We start from the raw sequence: 21,980 nt of genomic DNA, 5'->3' as shown, positions 1-21,980 counted from the left end.
ACAAACTTTTTTTTTTGGACAAAGTAAGCACTGGAGTAATCTTCATAGTAAGGCGCTAACCCGCAGACTACTTAGAAAGGAAGAAATCCTCACATTAATGAGGCGCAAAAGGGGTTCCATCCTTGACCAATGTTGCCAGCCTGTAGTCATTCTGTGATAGTCACAGCAACATTGTGCTCTAATAAGATAGCAACTAAGAAAAGGTAACCTAACCAGGTGCCCAAATTAAACAACTGTTCAGACTCAGATCCGGTCACCAACTTTTCCTTGATATTCCACATAAATGAAGCCTGTGTAACCTAAAACATCTTAGATTTGCTGAGAAGATGGCAGCAAGCCTCTTGAGTGTTTTGGCCTTATATATTCAGTGACCTGCTAGAAGAGGAGTGAAACTTCCATTAAATCAGACATTTAGTTTTACTTTACTAAAAGAATGATTCGCCATCAAGAAGGCTCCAGGCCCTTTAGAACCTTGCAGTGAATAACCATCCGCCTCTGCTCACAGCTGCTCACACCAACATCTGCACGATAAGAGAGTTTAACGCGATTGCCTCCATGTTTCCAGTATAGCATTTGGATGATCACAGAGATCGGCAGTGGTGGGGGCGGATCAGCATTTACAAAACCATATGAATGTATGGCAAGACCCATTACAAAATATCCTCAATGAGGAAATATTTGCAAGGCTAGGGTATACTAAAAGATACGATTCTTGTGCCAAAGAACTTCTGAAAAGTTGGACTACAAGCGCTGATAGAGATTTAGAGCACATGCCCATGGGTATTTGAGAAGCCAAGACCTAAGAGGACTGGGGTTAGTAAACAGAGTCTGGTGAATGATCAACAGAATGCATGGTCATGCAATCATCAGTATGTCAAAGTTGCATCGAAATCTATCAACAATCTGGACTAGTCATGATGGTGTGTAAATAGAATTGGCTTAGCTGCTTCCAGCACTTCATGTCTCCTGCACATCTTCTAATGGTGTCTTCAAACCAATGGGCTTGGAAAAAAAGGCAGAGATGGTGTCCATCCTGAATGCAGCAGACATGCTGATCTAATCTTGCCAGGCATCCACCAATTGAACAGCTCAAATGGGATCAAAACATTAACAATCAGAAGCATGGTACATTTACCAGCAGCACCCGAGTGGTTTCAGCAGCAGATGTGAAAGATAGTAGCAGAATCAGACCATGGGAACAAGTCACAACACAGGCATTCTTAAGCTCTGCACCAGCACAAGTTCCTTTTAATAAGTAATCCAATGGTGCAATTAGAATGACTTAAATAAACGTAGTCTAACGGTGTCCCTGCTATGGCGCAGTCCTCAGGTCTGCCACACCCAGAAGTGGTCCTCACTCCAACTCAGTGGGAATTCCTACAGGATCTCCTGTACTCTAGTTTTTTCAGAATGTATGTGTGCAAAACAAAGGTCCACCTATATCCTCTGCAAGAGATTTACTCCCACTTTGCTCTTCTAAACCAACCACGCTCCCTTTTATGCATGGTAAATGGGACAAGGTAGAATAATGCCAATCTCGTCCTCTTTGTGGCTACTGGGTTTTCTGTCTTGCAATTGGTCCCAGCCATGGTGTGCTGCAGGATCTCCTGTACTCTAGTTTTTTCAGAATGTATGTGTGCAAAACAAAGGTCCACCTATATCCTCTGCAAGAGATTTACTCCCACTTTGCTCTTCTAAACCAACCACGCTCCCTTTTATGCATGGTAAATGGGACAAGGTAGAATAATGCCAATCTCGTCCTCTTTGTGGCTACTGGGTTTTCTGTCTTGCAATTGGTCCCAGCCATGGTGTGCTGCATAGCAGTCTGCACTTGCATGGGGGGGAGGTGAGGAGGCAAAAGAGGCAAAATGCAGACTCCCAGGTGCATGGATTCAGTCATCTGCTTGACCACGCCATGTGCTAATTTCTAATGGGCAAAATAATACCATGCTCATGCCATCCTTGGGAGTACCTCAGCTATGAAACATCATCCATTCTTCAGGAATTTTAAGTTGATAAGCTGCTTGGATGACGCTAGATCCCCCCCAGAGGCTTTCACGAAGGGTCTTGATGACTGGTATGTGTCTCTCACAAAATCACCACTTGGAGCACCACAAAGGCTGCATGCTACATAAAGAGAAACTAGAATAGTAACTGAAGCAACATATAGGTAATGAGAATTATTGGATGGATTCTCTGGGACTAAATCGTAGGGTAAATGCCTCTAGTGGTTTATGGACCAACTTGTCAGCCTCCCAGGATCATCGATGAGACTTATCTTCAGGCTGTTTGTTCTATAGATGGTCGCTCAATATATTTTTCACTCCCCTCATCAAGTCTATCAGGATTTGTTTTTTACGGATTATTTTCGTGTACATTAAAAAGCCATATCTTCTGTAAGAAAGCCTGTTGCTGCTCAATGCATTTCAATGATCGGTGATCAAAATTCAAAACTACCCTCAATCATCAATTTTCAAATAAATGTCTTCCTTGGCGGGTGGTCCGAAGTGTATCCTTGACACTGCTACTAAGAAAAGTGTTGCAAAATGGTGTGTCAGTCAATTACTCACATTTGTTGCTGCCACAGGCTTAGAAAGGTATGTATAATGGGCAACCCAATCTACCCTTGAGGGCTTGGGCAAAATGGATGAGAGGGTAAATGTGCCTTCAAGGGATTGATTTAAAGAACCTTAGTTGTATTATTTATATTAACAATTAAATGCACGGTATGTTATTTACCTGCCAGCTAATTTCTTTTATATGATTATTCTCACAAACAACAATTCTTCCATATTTAAAAATACAAACAATATGTATTTAATGGAATATATCCAATGTTATCAGAAACAGGAAAACGGGTGCATGTAAAAAACTATTATCAATTTGTATATATTCAGATTTGATCAAGGGTACTAATAAAGAACAAATACAAGAGAGCAAGAAGGTAACAGTCTGTTGTATCAGCCTTCACTGTTGCAGTTGTAAACACTTTTTCACATTCCTAGTCAGAAATTAAATCTAGGAAAGAAGTGTGCAAGTCGCCGTTTCGGTCTCTAGGCTTCCGTCGATGAGACCATCTTCAGGACTAAGAAATGCATTAAAGTTGTAGACCCCTGAAATTCATTGCAAGGCAGTAAATCTTATATGGCAGCCGTGGGTGTCTTGTTAATAGCATGGAGCTCAAAACAAATCAGTCTCGTTCTTGATAGAAAGCGCCTCTGGCGTATGTAGCGTGCCAACTCAGATTTAAGAAAGCGGTATCGAATGGTTACCGGGCTTTTTGATTTAATGGTGTCCAGGCATAGTGTTTTAATCACCGCCCTACTCGACTTTCGGATTTGTGCTTTTCGTATGTAGATCAGTACTGGGGGGGATCATAGTTTGCGCATCGGAAGATGGTCTCATCGACCATACATACACCTGTTTTCCTGTTTCTGATTCCATTGGATATATTCCATTTGATACATATTGTTTGTATTTTTAAATATGTAAGAATTGTTGTTTGTGAGAATAATCAGATAAAAGAAATTAGCTGGCAGGTAAATAACATACCGTGCATCTAATTGTTATTATAAATAATACAACTAAGGTTCTTTAAATTAAACCCTTGAAGGCACATTTACCCTCTCACAGGCTTAGAAAGCCACTAACTTAGAGTACAGTTCGCAATGGTGGGAAAAATAAAATAAAATTAATAATCTATATAGAAAGATACATAGTCGCTACAATATAGATTAACAAATCAAAAAGCCTAAATTTTTACAAGGGCGGTTTCATGGCTGAAGGGTGCAACACTACATACTTCCAAACTGGGTAACACGCAACAGCAGATAAAATCTAATAAATTGCTCTGGGAGATTGTTTCATTCATTTAAAAACAGATTCACGACCATTTAGGAGTGAAATTATTTCTAAAAACATCTTATCCGAATATTCCCACCTTGGCTCCATTATTCATCCATTTCTAGCTTCCTTGAGGACACTCTCGCTATATCAGTGTCAAGCGTCATGATGGGGATAAAATGTGTATTTGCTTTTTTTTTCCTAATTTTCCCTCATGCATGTGGTCTAAATTTTGTTGCTCGGCAGCAATAATAGAGTGCATATTTCCCCTATGTGGAGCACTGAAGCACTTGCCTACAAAGGCAGCAAGCTACTCCATGCAGAAAGCGTGTTTGAAAGGGTGTTGTCTTTGCTCTTTTTATCCAATGTGGAGAGTGTTTCCATGTTTTGTGTGATGATAATTGAGGTGCAGTTATTAGGTTATGGGACGAAGAGCTTAGGAGTGTGGTGTATGAAGTGTGAGACAAACGTGCAATTTATGGTTTTCAGTAAGCTGCGGTATTCTTATCATCATAGTCCTCCTTGACAAATTCCAATCTGGTTTTACCCAAGGTTGCAGTACCAAAACAGTGCTACTGTAAGTGATCGATGGTGCTCTGCGAGTACTTGACTCTGGTGAATCTGGACTACTGATCCTTCTTGACCTATCCGCAGCCTTTGACACTGGTAATCACAACACTCGTTTGAACACTTCAAAGCTAAGAATGGGTTTTGAAGGCACAATGCTCAAATGGTTCGATTTATTCCTCTCAGGCAGATCCCAGATGATCAATATAGCTAACTGTCTCTCCACTTCAATGGCTGTTGGACAAGGTGTCCCTCAAGGCTCGATCCTTGCGCCCACACTGTTCAACCTCTAGATTGAACCGCTGGGTAATCTCCTAAAAAAAATCTGGGATCCATTATCACCTATATGCAGATGACACCCAAATCTACCTAAAAGGTTTCTTCCACTCATGACATATCAATCCTCAACACCACTCTCAACTCAATCCACCACTGGTTGTCTACTCATAAACTAATACTGAACCCTTCCAAAACAGAATTCCTTCTCTTCTCGACCTCACTATCTCCTCCTCCTTTGCAATCTTGGATGAACAATCTGAACATTCTCAACAACAATTACTGTTAACCGTGCTAAATCTCTAGGCGTCATCCTAGACAAAAGGCTAAACTTACAGTCCCATATCAATTCCATCGCCAAGAATGCACTCTACCAACTGCGCATTCTCGGGGGGGGTGAGTTGGGTCGATGCTTCTTTCCTGAACAAGACCTAAAAACCTTGGTCCAATCATTGGTTCTTTCCAGATTGGCCTACTGCAACTCTCTCCTTGCTGGCATCCCTAAATCCCACCTTCCCCCACTAAAATCCATCCTCCACTCAGCAGCTCGCTTCATATATGGGGCTAAAAGAAATGATCACATCACACCCATACTGTTGTCTCTTCGCTGGCTTCCTTTCGAAGCAAGGTCAATTTACAAGACTGCCTGTATCACCCACAAAGCCTTGCACACCTCCACCCTACGCAATATGGCTAATAAACTCAAAATCTCAGGAGGCTCTAGACCCTTATGCAATGCGGAAAACTTACTGCTCATACCTCCTACCTTCAAAAGGGAAAGATTTATGGCTCAATCCTTCTATGGTAATGCGACCAGAATCTGGAACTCACTTCCTCCATCCCTCCGAACCACCACCTTTTACCGGACCTTTGAAAACAGATCTTGAAACTCTCCTCCAAAGACACTTCCTGGAATAACCCATTTCTTGACCACTATGACCATCTAACACTCACATGAGGTCAAATTTGTAAATATGTATTTTACTCCCGTTTCAACCTAAAGCTGACATGTCTCATATTTTTCAATGTAAACATGCAACCTGTTAGCATTGTAACTGCATACATGTAACTTGTTAGCATGATCAGCCTATCTTATGTACCTGTACATATGTAACTTGTTAGAGTGTTTAGTCTATCTTGTGTACCTTTTGTTACTTACCTGGTTCTTTTGTAAAGTGCTCCGACACCTTTGGGTAAAGTTCACACTATATAAAACTGCATTAAATGAATAGTCGACTTAACTCATTACCACACTGGGTTGTTCAAACTGACATTTTGTAATCCTGAGACACTTACCACTAAGGTATGGTGCATAAAATTTGTCTCCAAGGGAATGATAAATGTATTGACTGTTGCTCAAGGACACGGGTGCTGGACATGCTAACAAGCAAATTCAAAGACTTTTTAGCCAGACATTTGATTTAAATTGAATTTGCTGGGGCCACTGAGCGGCCCAATGTCCTCAATCTCAACAATATTCAATTATCACTGAGAGAAAGGGGAGAAACGTTCTTTCTTACTTATATTCACAGCCTGAAAATTACTTCTCACTGTGTCACATACTGAAACAGCATCTGCGGTGTTCACGAGAGAAGCCAACACCACCCAATCAGCTGTTGTAGGGGTAGGGTAGGTGCCAACTCTGATCCTTTCTGCAGCTGCTTTTAACAGGGCCAGTGTTTCCAGGCCTGGACTATAGTCTAGGGACTCCAAATCTGGGCCTGGAGAGACTCTAAATGTGTGGGTAGTAGAATTTTACCTCTAGGTGGAAGTCTGCCTCTTGTAATCAGTCTGAATTTGTCAAACACCTTGTACATTGCAGGACCAACAACTGCAGCCCATTAAGTTTCAAAAGAGCCAAACTGAAGGTTGCCTCCAACAACAGGGTAAAGGCAAAACAAAGGAGCTATTGGGACTGGAACCTCTGCATGAAAGTGAGGGTGGGGCTTTGTGGCCAAAATCCTGATATTCAAATAGAAATCGCCCTTTGATGGAAGAAGCTAAAGGAAGGTCTCTGGAGTCAAAATAAACTTAGGAGATTCCTTGGTCTAGTGACAGAACATGTACACAAAATAAATGATGCAGGGCTGCTCCATACTGCAGCAGTTCCAAACTGGAAGCTGAATATCGAGGGAGAGTTGAAATGCTAATTGTCCTTAAAAATAGTGTGTAGGTGTGCTGCAGGTGTGTCACACAGCGGAGCGGTGAGTCGGCTGCGGGAGTTCCTGACAGGAGAGTGTGAGATGGCCCGCAGCCCTGCAAGGGCCCCCGAGTGTTGCGAGTCGACTGCGGGTGTTCTTGATGGGAGAACAGGAGACGGCCTGCGCCCTGCGAGGGCTCCTGCCAGCCCAGTCTCAGCAATAAGAGCAGTGAGTGCCGTAAGTGCGGCTGCTGTAGTCGGCGGCCACAGAGCGAGAGCCCCTGGTGGTCTGCAGAGGCAGCTTGGATAGAGTTGGGTGCGGCCTGCGGAACCACCCAAGGTGCCCCACTCTGCAGCTGCCACTGCAAATATGCGCCACATTGACAATAAACAATAAAACCACTGGCATAACCACTGACAATTGCTGGGGTTACCTCTCCCTGCTTTTACCCCCACCTGCATTTTGCTCCTAGGCCCTCAGGCATAATTGTGGTTCAGCTTGAGTGATCACTTTTAGTTGGTCCCTCAGCTTTCTTATTTAGGACCTTCAATATGAGGGTAGACAGGCAGTCAGTCAGCCCCTAACTAACTGATGCCTCAGAGCAGAAGAGTGTCTTGGTGGCCCTCTGCTCAGGGCTTGGGGTAGAATTGTTTCCCAGGAGTACTGCCTCATCTTCCCAGTCGCCCACCTCATCCACCTTGCTGGAAGAGAAGGGCCTGCAAGAAGGGGCCCGCATGGGTACGCCTTCGAAAGCCTTAGTAACACAGCAGCATAAGCCAGTCAAGCCGAAAGTATTACCACCATATGGCAAAAGGAAGAGCTGGTGGCCACCAGAATAAATACTTACCTACGACATTTTATGTTGGGCTGAAGCTTACCCGCCAATCCACAAAAACATTTTCTTTTTTGATTTCAAACGGCTTTATTGGGCTTTCAAACACAAAATAACTAAAAACGTACAGAACAGAGGGATAGAATTACAGAATTCAATCAATGCACCTTGGATAAGGATATATGAATACTTTTACATGCATTACAGTGCCGTTACTAGTGTACTATAGGTCATGTAGGTGTACATAGTGAGCGATGATTCGTAGGCCAATTGTATCCAGCCAGTTCTTGTTAAAATGTGTATGTCCTAGCGTAGCAAGTTCGGTTAGAAGTCCTTATCCTCTTTTCCGCAGGGGGAAAGAAGAGTAAAGGAGAAAGTAGAGAAGAGGAAGCGCAAGATTAGGAGGAAGTAAGATTACGCTCTGAGTCAAAGGGTCTGCTTATGGGTTAGCATACTTATGGCCTGGTGATGGTAGATTTATAAAATTCACATTATTCTGATAGGAAGTCATCGCACCTTCCTAGAAGTTCGAGTGTATGTGATGCGGGGGCCACGGCTAAGCTAGACTATTTCCATTTCTAGGGTTGGTCAATCATGGGGGTTCCACAAAAACATTTTCAATTAAAAAAAAAAAACCTAAAAAAAAACCCCACTCTTTATAGACAGGTCTCTGAAGAGATTGTGGTAAAATATAGAGACAAGACGGGAAAGACGACTTTGAGGTCGCACACAGTGACAGCAGAAGAGTGAAGTAACCACCGTAGTGGCCACCCTGGAATCAAAGCAGTAATTTCTCCGCATAACACCAGATAGGGAAGCTTGGAGACTGAGTACAGAGGGCTTAGTGACCCAAAGCACAGAGTGAGCCCAGGTCCCATAGAAGCGGCCAGGGTGCGGCCTGCGGGTAAGCCCGGTAGATTCCTGCCCTTTCCTGCCTTCTCAACATGGCCTACAAGAAATTAAGAAACTGGACAATCCACATGAAAAGACTAGGCATGGAACAATCGATAAGGAGTATATGCAAAGCAGCTCATATTGGATCTCTACCCGGAAATTTAGAAATAACATTTTCCCCCAACATTTCAAGTACGTGTCATATAAAAGAAACAGCCCAAAATACTGGAATTATACAACGATAAAGAAAAAATAGAATTTGAGAAAACAGAGGACAATACCTCTACACAATTACTCAAAGGATATGAAAGAAATCAGATAGAGTGCACAAAAGCAGCCTAGCACTTGGAGCACCAGAAAACATTACCTCAAATAACAGAAGCGGTACCATTTCAAACACTAGATACAGACTTCACTTTACCAGACATAAATTATAGTCCTCCTTTGGAGGTATCCAAAACAACAAAGGAGACACTTCAATTATTCAATAGCACTCCAAGTAATCTCGAAGATATAGTGGTAAATCTCTCGTATTCTCCAGAGTTCCCACTGTTTGATACCCTGCAATCTTCCAATAGGCATGATCCTATATCTAGCACACTCTTTACATTACTGAGTATTCTGGAACAAATATTAGCCCATCTAGAAAACTATATGGATAATTCAGACCAGATCTTGAAAACACAAATGGGAATACTCCAATATCTGGTGGACAAGAAGAGAAATAAGCAACAGGCAAAATCTTCAAAAATAGTAAATAAAGACAAAGTTGAGGGGGAAAAGGAACAAGGCTGTAAAGCATCATTATTGGAAGATCATGTAACAGCTAAGATACAAAAGGCAGCCCAAACTTGCAGAAGAAGCCAGAAAGAAGAGAAAATCAAGAACACAAAGGATGCCAAAATGTACTCCCTTTGCAAATTATTTATGGACCCCATAAGCGAAAACAATCAACATGAAGTCACATTATTCTTTCCAATTTTCAATTAGAGACGATTGCAAGAGTCAACAATTCAATCTATAAATAAAGAAGAGCTGTTGTGTCCGAGAATCATAAATACAAAGAAGTAAGGGTCTACCTCAAAGAGAAGGGAAAATAAAAATAAAAGAACTAAGGAGAAAAATAATAATGAAATAGTAAAATGAAGAATTCCTAAATGAAAGACACGGAAATTAAAGTTCCTGCAGACACTCTCTTGTGTACAAGAAGTTTCAGTAAACATAAAAACAATGGATACACAAACCTGTATGTTCTCAGAGCCTTTACAAAATAAAGATTATAAACTCCTGTTCGACAGAAAAGACCATCAGAAACAACTAAACCCCCTGGCATTAAAACTTTAAAACTATAAAACTTATAAAAGATTGGCAGCTTAAGACCAACTTAGGAGAAACCAATTCAACTCCAGAAAATCCCAGAAGAAAGGGGACGCAGATCCACTATCGTACCTTAAAAAAAAAATAACAGACTTATTCCTCTTGGGAAACAACCTGTTGAATCGGGAAAAGATCCTAAACCTTCTCAATAAGATCCACTCACTCCACTCTCTAACCACATCAGAAATAAAATTCGTGGCATTTCCGAATAATTCTCAACCCACAGTGGTAACAGCTGAGACTTCTGTGATCCCTTCCATAATATTGAAAGAAAGTGACTTCCTACATATAAACGGGTTTAACGTAGTAGGAGGCAATTAAAAAGAGTATGCAATAGAGCAAACAAAGACAATAGAGATGAACGAGAGCAGGAAGCAACATCATAATCAAATAACTTTTGGCACCAAGGACTCACTATGTGTTCCTGAAGGAAATGTAACCATATCTAATAAAGATCGTGAGATGCGAATTTGGAACAACAACCTAAAAAAAGTAGAAAGGCCACCAAAGGAAAATACTTGGTCCTGGATCTCCAACAACCTGAATAGTAACAGTCAGGGAAAGGCACGTAAACTCCCTTTTTAGCAGAATTCTAAAAATTGCATCATGGAACATCGCCAGTAAAAATCCACAACAGTTAGCACTTATTTTGGAAAACTCTCCTGCAATAGTGTGCCTCCAAGAAACATGGTCCTTAAAAACCTTCGATTACAAAGATTACTTCATATAGGAAATCCCGTTGGAGGCCGTATGAAGAGGCCAAGCAAAAGGCGGACTCGCAATCCTATTAAGGGAAGTAATACAGTGGGACCTAGAAGTGATTAATATGCCTAGTAACAATGCTCAATGCATGAAGATAAAGTACTGGAAAGAAAGCCTAGATACTACCCAAAATCTTCAAATTTTTTACGTTTACACTTGCATTTGACTCACCAATGATAAAGACGTTTGAGAAAATAGAAAACGTAATATAATAAAAAGGGAATCCTCCCGTAATACTAACAGGAGATTTTAATGAGAAAATCTCCAATGCACTCCAGGAAAAATGGAGGTTTAAAGAACAAGATGAAGCATGGTCTATTCCAGCACCCTTATTTCCAACAACCATAAAAGCAGATAAATGCAGGAAAATACTTCTCAAACCAGTAAATGCACTTAATAGAGTGATATTAAAGGGGAGAATTGTAGGAGAAGTTACTGCCGCATTCATGAGAAAAGGAATCTTCAGCTCCTCTATTTTAGACTATATAAACTGCAGCCAGGACGTATTTAGAAAAGTCCTATATCTAAGTTCTGAATTTACACAAGAAAGCGACCATGCAATTTTTTATCTGAAAATGGATGTCCCACTGCAGACTACTGTTCCATGGGCCTTAACGCAGGTGAATGGCAATGCTGAAATAGACTAAAAAGAATAGCGGTTAATATGGAACTCCAACACCATCAGCAAAATGAATTCTGCAATAATCTCTTTGCAATTAGACTAATACAAAAGTCGATCTGATCCTATAATAAGATTGGAAAATACTGTTTCCACCGTCGTGACTACCCTCCAGGAAATATCAAACAGTCAGGAAAAGGACACTAAGCAACCAAAAAGAAAGACTCCAGAGCATGCAATAACTACTTTAAATAAAGTGATTAGATTTCCATTTCAGCACTATTCAGGGCACAGGCAGAAAGAAATCTCAAAGTTTAAAAAAAGTCCGCAAACGGAAAAAAGAAAGAAACACAAGACCGAAAAGATAAAAAACTGGGTTGACTTGTGCACCTGTTCACCTCAGTTCATGGTTGAGGTATGTAGGACACCTCACCCATGGCAATCATAGGAGAGGACTGATGCAGCCTGCAGCTCTGTACTATTTTAGACCGTGTGTGTTGCTGTAATTTGCTGACTTTTGAACATTGCATAACTTCAGCTCCCCTGAACCAGGAAGATTTGGCAACAAAACTACCATAATAATCATCCTAAACACGATCTTGATTATACACAACTGTTGGAGAGGGCGAGGTCTTCATACAACAGTCTGGAACCACTCAGGCAGGAAGTAAGTTCTTCATTTCATGTTAATCCCTTAGGTTACAGCAACAGCAGGTAGATCCGGTTAGGACTCCATACCCCCTTCAGCTGTCCCCATCTTCAGGCTTCCACTGCAGATCACACCAACATTCTATTATATCATTTACTCTCAGCATTCCAGACACAAGCTCAAATATGCTGGAAATGACACAGGAACTACACAAGCATCGCACCTTGTGATCACATTGTAAAATAATAATCCTGCAACAAATATATATCTTGGTAACCAGGGTTTCATCAACATGTATATGACTGCCAAAGTGCTTCACGACCATTTTACAAAACAGATAGTGTTGCTGAAGCTATGGAAAGAGGTCAGCCTTGGAAGGGTAGAGCATGCTGCTTCAAATATGAATACAAAAAAAAAAACATAGCAATGGAAGGGAAATGTAGCCTAATTACTTACAGGAAAGAAAGAACCGCCTGTAAAATTGCATTCAAAGGTAGCAGCTATAGCTGAAGGACTGTGGCTATGCATGTATAGGACACCAGATTTGTTGGTTTACTGATAACCTTTAAGGGATTGTGGGTATGCTCACGTCTTACTCAGATATGGCATTTTGTCTACTTCTCTATAGAGTAGCATTGGCTCTTCTGGTCACCTGCATCAAAGTTTGAGTTCCTCCAATGCATTTCAGATGGCTCTGAAGAGTGAGGACACAGAGACCAGGTCGAAAGTGTCATCAATAAATCCAAGCTATGCCCACTGTATCTGGAGTCAGAGTCTTGCAGCAGTTGTTATGGTTGTGCTAAGCTCAGGGAAGATACGTCTGCAGGGACATACGTGGACGTCAATTCACCGAAATGTCAGCGGTAGCGGAAGTGACATCAAATGCCCTTTGACCACTGCTTTCATTCACACACATACAAATTCACACATATACACAGTCTCACACAAACACGATTTCACCAGAAAGAACACACACAATATACATTAAGAAGTATTTTTTTTACTTACCTCAGCTGCCATGGAAGAACATTTTCCAGCTTATTGTACTCTATTTTAATTACACTATTAGTGAATACTATTTTTATTTATTCACTATTAGTGTAATACAAAACTGACACAAAAAGAGAGTGGAGCCCCAGCTGCCCCGGTGTTCCTGGCACTGAATTTGACACCTCGGAGGCCAGGGGTCGCAAAGGCAGTGCTAGCGGTAGCAAAGGGCAAGCCAGGGGTCCCAGCTGTGACCCCTGGTCATCCCTAAATGAAGTCCATGAGGACTTAGTTTGCAGCACAATCCCTGCTGCTCTATGGGGAATAACTTGAAAAGGCCGCAGCTCCACCAGTAGGGGACATCACCTGTGATTGCATGTGGATACAGATTAGAGCTGCTTTATCATGATGGTTGTCTTTGTATCCTTTCGGCATATCACATGCATGCTTCACCTCATCCTTTAAACCCAGTGCACATCAGGCAGCAGTAGATTTATTGCAAAAGGCGCAAGTGACAAGATCAACAGTGGGCTCCAAGCTTGAAGTGGGGATGGGCTTAGGTTGGTCATCTTCTGAGGTGTCTTTGGGTGTGGTATTGATGGATTCTTGGAGGTAAATGATTGAATGGGTTTGCTTTTTAAACTTCGGGGACAGTCACACATTGACAGTTACACATTGAGCAGACCACCGTCATCACTTACTGGAAAACTGTAATTGTCAGTCATGTTACTTTTTCTTCTTCACAAGTATTACACTGACAGAGCAGTCGTGAGTCTGCATACCAAGAAGGGCAATTTCTACCTTTATGCCGCACATATCAATGGCAATCTTCCACCGGATCGTCTCCCCAGCACATGAAGGTGCATGACCCCTTCGTCAGTGCACTCAAGTGAGCACAGAGGCATGCAATGACACCCATGCAAAGCTCACAGCCAGACACATCAGTTCAGCAGCTCTATGAAATCGTGTAGACAGGGCAGTTTGAAAACAAAGTGCCAATCAACACTCCATATTTCCAAGCTGTGAGGTCTGCAGCTCTTGAGTCACATCCTAGAATTACTGACTTCTTGTACATGCTGTAGATGGGGTGATTCTCATGCAAACAGCCGTGTGGGCCCCTTCTGAGGGTGTGCACAGAACAAGATCATGATCCAGCCATCTTATGGACTCCAGTCTAGGTTGTGCAGCCACACAGAGGGTTACACCATATAAACGGTGCCTGGCGGTGGTGGAGAGTAGGCCTGGGCGAAGCACTACGCTACGCTCGCGTAGTTTGCGAAGTTCGCGCTACTTCGCACTACGCGAACTGCACGTAGCACAGTGCGAACACGCGTAGCGTAGTGTTGCGTAGTGCTGCGGTCATTTTTTGCTTGCTCGCGGTCCTCAACGTCAAGTTGGCGACCGCGAGCAAGCAAAATGACATCCTGGCGAGACTTTTTCCTTGTTCGCGATCGCGAGCATGGAAAATAAACCTCCCGGCGAGATTCACAACGCGAGAAGGTCCGGTTTCTCATTGCGAGGGGTCGCGTATGCTCGCGACCGCTCGCGATGAGAAAATACCAGTTCGCGTTGAGAAAGCTGCAGCTCGAGGAAAAATCTACTCGAGCAGCAGAAAACTACAGCTCGCACTGTGCAAGATGGCATTTTCAATGATTGCACAGTGCCGGTTGCTTGTCCGCACTGTGCAATCATTGAAAACAACATCTTGCACAGTGCGAACATGTTACTTCGCAGTTCGCGAAGTGCTACGCGTAGCTCGCGTAGTGCGAACTTCACTTTGCGTAGCTTCGCGAAGTGCTACTTCGCGAACTACGCCCACCCTTAGTGGAGAGGCACAGAACAGTGCGCCCACTCTTCTCGTCATTGTGGAGGACTGCCCACTCAGCCCTGCGCTGCGCTTATGTTTACCCAACTCAATAGTAATATTTTAATGACCTCAAAAGGATAAAAGGCTGAGTGGACCTGCTGGAAATCAAACCAGTGTCAATTAGTGCACGCATAGAATCCTGGAATTGATGCATTCGTCCATTTAGAAATCAGGCACAGAGGCCTGCCTGGGGCCACTGAGGACATGCCCATTCAGGACCACTAACACGGGGTAATCCATGGGGTCATTAAGCCTGGTTAATGGCTGGGGTCATTGAGACTCGTTACTGGCTGGGGGGACACTGAAGCTCGTTATTGGTGGGAGCCACTGAGGCTCGTTACTGGTGGGGTCCTCTACAGCTCGTTACTGGCAGGACCTATTGAGGCTCCTCGCTGCCTGAGGTCAATGTGCATGATTGCTTCTAGGTTTGTGTACAATGGTATCTTGAGGTATGTTGATCTCTGTGCATGTGCCGAATTTTTGGTTTATGTCAATTTATGTATGGACATTGTGTGTCAGTGTACATGCAATATAAAAAGTGAAACCTGTGGTATGTAAATACTGGTTTTATTAAAGCAAACACAAAGAGATGATGGACGGCGTGCTGAAACTTTTCAAACACTCACCCCCAGTCACAGATCTGGGTTGAATCCATCATCATTCTTTAGCTCACTTTGCCACCCCACCCCAGTTCAGACAAAGCTATATGCAGATCAGTCTTGACCCTGTGCCTCATGGGAACAGTCCAGCCTGAACTGCCAAGCCATGTCTTCCCTGCACCGGCAACAAGCATCCTGGGACCGGTTTCCGGCTAACATCCCTCATCAGCCAGGCTAGCTTGAATCCAGTGGCAAAGTGAGCAAAGGACCCACGTCTGGGCATACCCTGCCAATTTAGGGCAAACAAAGCAAACAAAAGAGATGATGGACGGAGTGCTGAAACTTTTCCAACACTCACCCCCAGTCACAGATCTGGGTTCAATCCATCATCTTTACTGGGGTGAATGTATGACATTGTTCTGCATTCTGTCCATCAAGTGTTGTTTTTGCACTGGTCACCCCGAGTGGGACGGGTATGCCCAGACGTGGGTCCCGTGCTCTCCATGCAACTGGAATCAACCTATCCTGGCTGAAGAGGGGTGAAACCCCGAAACCAGTCCTAGGATGCTTGTTTCCAGTCCAGGGAGGACCAGGCTTGGCAGTTCGGGCTGGACTGTTCCCATGAGGCACAGGGTCAAGACTGATTTGCATATGGCTGGGTTCAAACTGGAATGGCACAGTGAGCAAAAAAACGATGGATTTAGGCCAAGATCTCTGTACTGGGGTGAATGTATGACATTGTTCTGCATTCTGTCCATCAAGTGTTGTTTTTGCATTAATTTACTTTAAAGACATGATGCATTTAGAAAAAGCGGCCAGTAGTTCCCGCGCAGGGTGCATAGTATGACAAAATAATTATTTGCTTCCACAGTAAAAATTACAAATGTCAATTAAAATGTTTGAAGTTTGAGTTACCCAATTCTCCAGGCTGAGTCGTCGACAATGTAGAGGACTTGTTAGATTGCAGACTACATTGACTAGCGGACCTTAAAATGCGACCAGCATCCTGAACAAAAAAATGAACATTTGAATTAGAAATATTGCACAGAGTTTCAATGAATATGTTCTGGAACTTACCTTGAATACGTCATGTTGTACATGTTAAGCAATTAGAAATTCTATATTAGACAAACGTGGCTATAACAATGAAAATTACTGAAAAACTATTTCATTTAAACTGTCTAATGGTAATTCACAGGATGACTGGAATTTTATGTTATTTTTTTTTTAACTTTTGCATGCTTATCTTTTAAGGTGTAAATGCAATGGGTGCAGGTGTTACATTCAGACAGTTTTTTGTCAGAAGTATTTGTTTCAGTGCTTTACCTCAGAGGACATTATTTTCGATTTGAATCTTATACATTTGGATGTTTTTAATTTGCTGCCTCCTCAGCCACTCAAACTCCACCCATCCGTCAACCCCTCACAACCCTAAATGCCATCCATCCCTACCCCCAGAAAAATCCTCACCACACCGCCGACAATCCCATCAGAAATAGATACTACCCTGATCGGTGAATCTCCACTGAACTTCTACTGGACCCATAATCGTTACAATGATGTATAAATAGAGACCTTCTCATTAAGTTTTGGAGCAGGCACTCCATACGATTCAGCTATGATGGTCCTCCACCATTCTCTTGAGAAATTCATTATCAGGTGTTAAAATACTTATTGTACTATTGAGTTATGTCCTAGGCAAACTATATATTGTCCTTATGATGATCCCATGTTGCTAAGGGATCGAGACACCGTCGACCCACACGCTGACCCACTGGATTTTGTATAAACTTTTCGGTTGGGTGCAGAAGTGCTGTGTTTTTGTAACAAGTGACCCTCATCCTTCACACGTTTACTGGTCACATTTTGTTTTTTTGCCCGTAAGTACTCCCTACTTGATATTTTTTAGAAAAATGTAATGCAAATTTCTGGTTTATTGTCATTGGAACAACCAATGGAATCTCTCAGGTTTAGTTAAATATTGTATGTACATTTATTAACTCAGGACCGCTGGTCATCTTATTACATAGTATCTTTGGTTCCTAGTGATTCCTGGGTTACTCTTGTGGTTTTGAAAACAGAAGCCACATCTTAACACTCCAAGTCAAGGAGGATGAGACAATGGATAAATACAACGAACTTGTAAAAAAACGGGCAACAGGCGGTGCCACACCTTGTAAAATCCGCTCGCACATAGGCAAAGAAGAAACAACACAAATTCACATTGAACAAAGACACACTTTTACCATGGGATTTGGGTAGTGTGTTCAAGATCAGGCAATATTCGGTCTCTTACCAGTCCAATCAGGGGCCATCTTAGGCAGGAAGCAACTTGCTTAAGAATAAAGGACAAACACTTAAGAGTTCACGAACCCTGTTGACTCAGCATACGTCTGGCAGTGTTTACCTGCTTGTGAATTCCCACATAAGGCAACACAGATTCTAGCCAGTAATTTTAGGCCCATCTCCTTACTATCAGTTCCTGCAAACATACTGGAGAAACTGGCCCATCAGCAGCTGGCCGCCTTTGTAGAAACCAATGAGCTACTGCACGACTCTCAGTCTGGCTCCGCACAGATTACAGTACGGAATCAGCACTGATTGAAGTTGCTGATTCCATCCATTAGGCGGTTGATGGGGGCTCTACTGCCATGCTGGTACTCCTCGATCTGTCAGCAGCATTTGACACGGTGTCTCACCCTATCCTGCTTGACAGGCTTAAGCAAATAGGCATTCAAGAGACAGCACTGGAATGGATCGCTTCCTACCTCCACAGCCGAGACCAACAAGTCTTCCTCCACCCCTTCACCTGCAATGCGAAACCACTCAGATGGGGGGGGGGGGTATCCGCATGGCTCAGCTTTAAGCCCACTACTCTTCAACATCTATCTGACCATTGTCAGATCTCATCGCTAAAATGGGGGGCAAGGTGACATCCTATGCAGATGACACCCAGCTGATGTTTTCTTTCAGAGATGTGTCATCGTCAGTCTTTGACTCTTTCAGAGACTGTCTTAAAAACATTGCCATCTGGATGTACAATAACTTTTTAAAGCTCAACGCTGATAAAACGGAGGTCCTATTCTGTAACCAAGCCGCACCCCCACCCCCACCCCCCGCAGTCCTTTGGTGGCCTGTAGAACTCGGTCCTGCTCCTGTGCCTAAGGATTCGGTAAGAACCTTGGTGTTTAATGGGACAAAGACCTGTCCCTTTCGACCTATGTCCAGCAAGTTTCTCTGGCCTGCTTTGGAAAGATGAAAACTATTAGAAAATGTATCGACTTTGTGCCGGAAGAATGCCAAAGAACTATTGTGCATGCCTTGGTTAACTCGCACCTCGACTATGCCAAAGGCCTCTATCTGGGCCTGCCAAACTGCTTAATCAGAAGGCTGCAGATTGTGCAGAATGCTGCTGCGAGGATGGTCCGCAAGGTTCCACTCTGCCAGCATATTTCACCTCACCTCATACAACTCCATTGGCTCCCAGTTGCCAAGCGAATTGAATTCAGGGCCCTCACGTTCGCATTTCGGGCCTACCAGGGCAGGGGCCCTAGCTACCAGAGGAAGAGACTTCACCCTTACCAACAGGGAAAGTCCTTAAGATCCAACCAAAAACATTACCTCGCTGTCCCTCGCTTTGCCAAAACAAGGCTAGGGGGTAGATCGCTTGAGGTTGGAGCCTCCAAATGCTGGAAAGACTTGCCTCTTCATCTACGCATGCTTAACTCTAAACTGGAATTAAGAAAGTCTTTGAAGACCTGGCTGTTCAGGCATAGGGATTAGCACCTCACTCACTCTGCTCTGTTGTTTTCCGCCCTACCACGGGGACACCTCTGCGGAGGTAGCTGTGCGCTTTATAAATGTCTTTTATTATTATTATTCATTCATTATACTGAATCGTTTTACATACTTTTGTTCTCGGACTTGCAGTCTTCTTACACATTAGTAAATGCACCTGCATTTTGCTACTGAAAGGAATTCCAATTATCAAATTGAATAACTTTATATGTGAGGTACTGGATCACTTAATAAAAAATAAAAAATCTAACTGTGCAGGCATTCCATATTAAATTAAATTGAATTAAATTCTAGCAACCTTGAAGATGCACCAAGCAGAGAAATAAGCCAGAGTAATCTCAACGACGACTACTACTGAAAGATAACCTTGCTGAACGTAACTGCCCATGGACTGGAAAATAAGCCAGGACTACATAGGAATATGTTAACTAATCAGAAAGTTTTTAAAGCCATGCCACTTCTAGTCCACATATGACTTTTTCCCATAAGCTAATCAAAAACATGGGAATCTAGAAAGTGATAAACAAGCCACTAACCTCTTTCAGTGAAGCAAGAATGCTAGCTTTCAATGCTTCCTCCTGCTTTACTTGTGCATCGTCTAACTTCATTACATGACTGCTGAGGAAAGGCTTGAAATTCATCTTCAAATAATGTTTTCCTCTTATGCGACTGAAGATTACATCAAGTGAACGAGGTAAAATTCCACCATCCTTTGGAGTGCCTTGAAAATTAGAATTGAAAATTCTGAGCATACTGCAAAGTAAATACTTGAGAATATTTAGGAATGAATATGACATCTGGTGGTGTACTAATCATATGCCACCATGTCTTACCTTGAATAGTGAACGTTTTTCCTGAGTTGGTCACACCATAGGTAAATACTAGTGTATTTTTTCCATCAACCAAATAATTCACCAGGTCCTTTACAGTACCTTCAAAAAATTCTTCTTGGGTGGTGTCTGGTCCAAAGATCTAGACAGGCATAAATATTTTTGAAAGACATTTTATTAAGTGAGGTCATAATTATTACCCATGTGCCAATGTAAAAAACAAGCAAGGACAACTACAGGTAAACGGAAAATGATATTCAAATAATCAACACTTTGAGAGAAAGACGTGGCCAGCACATATCTCAAAAATAGCTTACCACTGGGCATTCTAAAGTTCTTGTACTCCTACAAGTTGGCAATCTCGTTGTCAACATATATTGGATCCGGCCTATCACTACAAGCTCAGAGAGCGAGTGCAAGAGTGGCTGTTGGATGGCAGCACAGCATAGGACGACGCAACATACTCTCCGGTAGAAATCAGACAAATTTGAAAGATGCCAACAATATGTGCACAGCAAAAATGTAGAGCACTTTAAAAAACGTAACAAGGGTCGACAACCTATCTACAAGACAGAACATACAAATGTTCCATAATCATGGAGTTGGTAAGTGATATTGACAAGTTGACAGTGATTCATTTAAATCATGACAAAATTGTATTAAAAACATGAATTAATTTTGACTAAGTGCTTTCACACAATGACTGCAAATTTCATGAGTTTGCTTGTAGTAATCAGAGTTTGGCATAAAATGTACTGCCTCAACACAAATTGTGATTTTAAATTTGTTTACTAATGGTTTTAATAGCTTTTTGTTCACCTCTTTTAAATAAGAATAAATACATAATACATAATGCACGGGTCAGGTTCCCTGTGAAATATTGGAATGGCCTACAGTTGGAAGAAATAAGAGAAGGTGACAGCTAGATCTGTGTGCCCACATAGGTAACAATAGGAAACAATCAAAGAAAATCTTTTCTTGTAAACTTTCCAAGTGAAAAGTAGAAGTATGGTATTAAAGTGCTGGAAGCATAAGACGTTTTAGAGAATCTGGCATCCTTCTTCCTGATAAAACTTTCTAAATCACCAGTGTGACCGAACACTTTCAGGGATTTCTTAGCAATAACCTCAAAAGCCTGAGCAGACCTCAATAAGGACCAGGTCTCCTTCAGTTTCAAGGCAAGCAGAGTCTAAAAATTTGGGGAACACAGGAAAGAGATCGGAGTTGGAAAATACAGTGACTATTACCATAATATTTGGAGGGATCCAACACAACATAGCTACTAGAAAGTGGCTCATTCCATTAAAATGTCAGAGGAAATGTTCAACTCTATCTGCAACTTCACATGGGAAGTCTACTGCAGGAGGTTAAAAAATAGCTCTTGAAACCAAGTACTGTGCTTGATCCAACCATGGGGAAAACGGATGGAAAAGCTATAAAGCCCTACAGGGTAGTGGCGATTAATTTTACCAAAACAACTGTCAAGACTAGACACCCTTGGAGATTCAAGGAAGTCGTAAAGTCTCTTGAACCCAAAAATCAATTATGTTTTGGTCGAAGCGTCTTAAATGGCCAACATCCAACCTGATGTGCAACAACGCCCAGGACAAAAACCTTAACAGCAGACTTAGAGGTGTTGACCTTCCCGCCCCTACTCTCCAAGAGCACTGTATTGTAAGGAGAGTTGCTGAGAATCCTGCGGACCAACTGAAAATTACGTCTTTTGAAATAACTATTTCTAATGCGATGTTGGGTTAACAACATTTCAGTACACATGGGGGTCTCCTGGATGGAAAAACGGCAAGCTTGCCATTTCTGGATTCTTGAGTTACAATGAAACACGGCTTAGTCATGGTCTTTTGTCAGCAGAACCTGTTTTTTACAATTATTTACAAATAAAAAAAATCAAAGTGATTCTCATATATCATAAAAACGTAGT

General features: G+C 42.3%; 1 protein-coding gene across 2 annotated transcripts in view; it reads right to left on the bottom strand.

Annotated features, from left to right (window-relative positions):
* The window catches only part of LOC146831328 (kinesin-like protein KIF20A), a 445,700-nt gene that overhangs the window by 338,028 nt on the left and 85,692 nt on the right, over nucleotides 1-21,980 (bottom strand). For both annotated transcript variants that reach the window (XM_085605605.1, XM_085605604.1), the window contains 3 exons: nucleotides 20,045-20,183; nucleotides 19,748-19,932; nucleotides 16,329-16,419 (listed from right to left, as the gene is read on the bottom strand). In XM_085605605.1, coding sequence (XP_085461731.1) covers nucleotides 16,329-16,419; nucleotides 19,748-19,932; nucleotides 20,045-20,183 — 415 coding nt within the window. The remainder of the gene's footprint in view (nucleotides 1-16,328; nucleotides 16,420-19,747; nucleotides 19,933-20,044; nucleotides 20,184-21,980) is intronic.

Source organism: Triturus cristatus, chromosome 5_1 (assembly GCF_964204655.1).
Source record: "Triturus cristatus chromosome 5_1, aTriCri1.1, whole genome shotgun sequence".
In the NCBI taxonomy this organism is placed as follows: Eukaryota; Metazoa; Chordata; class Amphibia; order Caudata; family Salamandridae; genus Triturus; species Triturus cristatus.
Note: the sequence above shows the minus strand (reverse complement) of the source record. Positions and strands in the feature narration are given on the sequence as shown.